Source organism: Morone saxatilis, unplaced genomic scaffold, assembly GCF_004916995.1.
Source record: "Morone saxatilis isolate NCDOM2014 unplaced genomic scaffold, NCSU_SB_2.0 Contig1, whole genome shotgun sequence".
NCBI lineage: Eukaryota > Metazoa > Chordata > Actinopteri > Moronidae > Morone > Morone saxatilis.
In genome coordinates this window covers 2,300,390-2,304,473 of record NW_023339651.1, presented here as the reverse complement: position 1 = coordinate 2,304,473, position 4,084 = coordinate 2,300,390, and the positions used below count along the sequence as shown (strand labels likewise).

Sequence of the window (4,084 nt, the reverse complement as noted above, 5' to 3'; positions counted from 1 at the left end):
GTGAGTGTGTGGGTGTGTGTTTGTGTGTGTGAGTGTGTGAGAGTGTGTAGGTGTGTATGTGTGTGTGTGTGTGTTGTGCTAACATGTTGCACCGGTGACATCTGGAAACCACCGATCCGCCGCCTGCACGCCAGCATGTGAGAGGCAAAAAACACACGTGTAAAATGTCATCAGTGCAGTTTTTTTGCTTGGTCTCTCTAATTGACCCCGAACGACGTTCCACGCCGGCTGCAGGCGTCCTCGACTGCTCGCCGTGGGACACGAGAGGGCGGTTACTATTACCTATAAAGCTGTTTCGTTTCCTCCTTGAATAAAACATCCTTATCAATAATGCAGCGTGTGAAACAGTAAACAATTTTTTTACAGACAGAAAATGAAAGGAGAGCTTTAAAAAGAACTCTTTTTGAACGTGTCAGTCTTTGTGTTCATACCTGATGGTTACAGTGCCGTGAAATACCAGCACAGCGTGTGTGTGTGTGTGTAGTCACATCATATAAAATGCTAGAGTGCTCCAGATTTGAAAGACGGGCTCCTGATGGCTCGCTGTGTCTGTTTCACGCTCGGTGAATCCCGGGCAGGTATCAGAGCACACTAACCTACTGTACCGGCCCGTTCGCCGCCTTCCAGGTAATTAAAGCTCACTGAGTGACAGGCACAATGTAAACGATGGGGTATTAAACGAGCCCGCGGTGCTGTTAACGAGAGCTGAACCCTGAGCCTTCGTTGAAGCCAACGTGGTAATACAAGAATGTAAAAATACTCGGTGGGGGCGTGCGAGTCCTCGCCCTCACACTGAATTAAATCACACGCACGGATACACACAAACATTACAGCCGACCGCTGTGTCACCATGGTAGCGGAAACCGTCAACGCCGAGACGACTTAAAGGACCAGTGGGGAGGATTTAGTGACATCTAGAGGGGGTGACACTTCCTAAGCCCCGCCCACTTCGAACATAGAGTGGCATTAGCAGCTAAAGAGTCTGATATTTCCCTCAGGAGTTGGTAGAGAACAAAAACAGAGCGAAAAGAGAGTGAACACAGGTTTTAGTGGCCTCTAGTGGTGAAACTTCTGATTGAAACTAACTGAACACCACTCGCGTCTGTAATTGACGACCTGGGAACGGGCTGTGTAATGTGTAGGAGAAACTACGGTGGCCACAAAACGTTCGCGTTCTCTTTTAATCATCTTCAGTATTCTTTTCAACATCTAGATTGCACCTCCCTTGCTTCACCCTCACCTTCCAAGCTCAAAGGAGAAACTACGGGTGGCTGCAAAAACCGTGAAAAACACAAACGCCACCATCTAGAACAAGTGTTTAGTGGGTGTGGATATTTTATATTATATTCAGTGTATAACAATAGGAGCAGAGAACAGCTGATGAACAATAAACCCAGTGTCTATCTATTAATACTGATCAGAGATGAGTTTTCTTATTTTTAGCAACTTTTAATACAATTCTTTCTGTATTATGTAATTTCTAACAATCATACATACTTAATAAGCTTCTTTCTTCAAATTAAAGAGTTTTCATTTATCTATTTGATTGGTTTAAGAGAGGGAAGGCTCTGTGAAAGTAGCTTCAAGTCTTCACAGAAATGAACAAAATGTTGAGGTATAGTCCTACTGTGTATGTGTTTCATTATAATCAAAGCCCAGGGTTAGGAACCACTATCCGGTGGTGTTTCCATAACAGTCGGTGTGAATGTGTTGCGGGTCGATCCGGACAGGTTTCACACTCATTAACCAAAGTGAGCAAAACATCAACATCCTCAACCAGCAGCAGCTCAGTGGCGACGCTCTGCTCTCATCGCTCACTGAAACTACAAATAATAAGAGGCGTTGCAGGACTACAAATATGGAAAAGGTACAAATTCTTACCAAAATATTTATTTTAAAGTCTTAAATGACTGAATTTAAGGCCCATTACAGTCTCTCAGTGGCCGATGTTTATAGTTTTAAGGATTCTAGCCAACAACAACTGGCAGATTTCTCTCAATACAAGAAAGATTTATTATATTGAAGAATATTTGGCTGGTTTCTAGAAGGGCTGTTGAAGAGCTGAACAATGCGTCACATCTTAGAAACTGATCACGTCTTTTGTATGAAAACACCATAACTAGTAACTATAGGTGATAAATGTAGTGGAGCAGGAGTAAAAGGAAAAGTACTCAAGTTCTGTCCTTAAGTACAGTTGTGAGGTACTTATACACTGTAAAAAATGAGTTTTATAGTAGAAACTGTCAGCTGTGGTTGCCAGAACTTTACCGTAATTAATACAGTCAAAATGTTTCTACTGTTTTAGATTTTAATCCATATTTTACCGTATAAATACAAGTTTTTACCATAAACAAAGCAGATTTACGACATGAAAAGGGCATTTTACTGTGCAATTTACAGTAAAAAACTACTTTACTCCACTAAACATTTATTTAAAATGGTGTATAAATAAAGAGATAATAGTTTGACAGACATGTTTTACTTTACTTGAGTATCCTGCAGATTTGATTAATTACAATTAGACTCTATTGATCCCTGAATACCACCAGTACAAGCCAATTAAAACGAGCTCCACCTCTACTACCACCAATCAATGCATCGACAATTATAATCCTTCATTTCATCCTTCATCCTCCACCTTTAGGAGGAAATACCTCTAAACTGTACGTACAGTATTAGAGTCAATGCACTGACATGTGATATGAGTGTGGGGGCCCCTGTCTGCTCTTAAATCACCACAATTGGGACGCGAATAGAAAGGGTTGGTTGTGAGGTGGGGGGGTTGTTCAAAGGATTCTTGGTTATTCTTAGTGCGGCAGCTTTGCTCACACAATGGGTAGGAGGTAGATGAAGTAATTCACCTGCAGGCATCTGTAACAACATCAGCATGTCTCTTTTGACTGCAACAAAAGCACATGTCCTTATTGTCGCCTCCTCTCTCTACATTTTGTCCCAGAAGATGCCACAACAAGAGATGGAGAGATGATATCAGATGACTCATCTCACATTTGTTCACTTTTATTTCACAAACATGCACCAGAGAGAGCAGGAAGTGAGAGGAGTGCAGTTGCTTGCATTAACACTTTTTAATCTCTTGTGTCCCAAATCCGGGTTTTTTTTCTGTTTTTCCCAGCATCAGCGTTTGAGTCCCAGCTAGGATCCGAGGAAGGGAGGAGGATCTCATGACATCCTAACCCAAAAGTCCTGCTTCATGTTTCCAAGTAAACACTGAAACGGAACTAATATGATGCAGATTGCTGTTAATGCTCAGTGGGAGCCAAAACAGGAAAAACTCCTCTCTCTGTCAGGATTACTGTCCTGTTCCAACCTTGTTCTTTTTAGTTCAGAGAGAGAGAGAGAGAGAGAGAGACTGGTTTTTAATGCATTATATATATATATATAGATTTATATATTAAATAGCTGATGGGAGACAATATAAAAAACTGACATCTGGATGGGAGTGTAGTGTTAAATCCCCTCGCATTAAGATTATACTCGACTCAAATCCTGCGGGAATAAGACAGATCTGCTGGCTTTTATTATTATTAAGCTATTTTAATTAAATGTCCGGAGTCAAAGCGCAGAAACTTACCTCGAGCAGAAAGAAGCATTTGCGACGCATTTCCAGATCTTTACTGTTCACATCATTTTTAATGTGAGGCGTTAAATGACAGGTTGACTCTCCGCGGATCCTTTTTGGAGTTTAATTGTGCCACAAAATAAAATAAAAAATAAAAGGATGGAAATGAGAAAAAGAAGTAGCCAGAGAGGAGTCAGTCCGCGTAATATCGGAGGTTTAGATCCATTAATGAGGAGTCCAGGAGCGGGAATATGTCAGCTGGTGTTCAGGTGATGAACTGTCCTTTTCCGTTGGTCTCGGTTTCTCCCCGCGGATGAAGTCAGTTTGTGTTACCGGGGCTGGAAACCGAATCCACCTTGGAGAGAGACGCGCACCAATCCGACGGACACTGCACCGCCGGTACCCTTCAGGACTGGCCCCGCACCAAAACTGCTTTTACACGCATGGTTCGGTTCAAACACACACACCACCACCTCCTCCTCCTCCTCCACCTCCACCACCACC

General features: G+C 42.3%; 1 protein-coding gene across 1 annotated transcript in view; it reads right to left on the bottom strand.

Annotated features, from left to right (window-relative positions):
- The window catches only part of LOC118325469 (corticotropin-releasing factor receptor 1-like), a gene marked incomplete in the record, with an annotated part of 45,366 nt that extends 41,324 nt beyond the window's left edge, over window positions 1-4,042 (bottom strand). The window contains 1 exon segment of the mRNA XM_035658180.1: window positions 3,593-4,042. Within this exon segment, the coding sequence (XP_035514073.1) occupies window positions 3,593-3,622 (30 nt within the window).
- Between the last annotated feature and the right edge of the window lie 42 nt (window positions 4,043-4,084).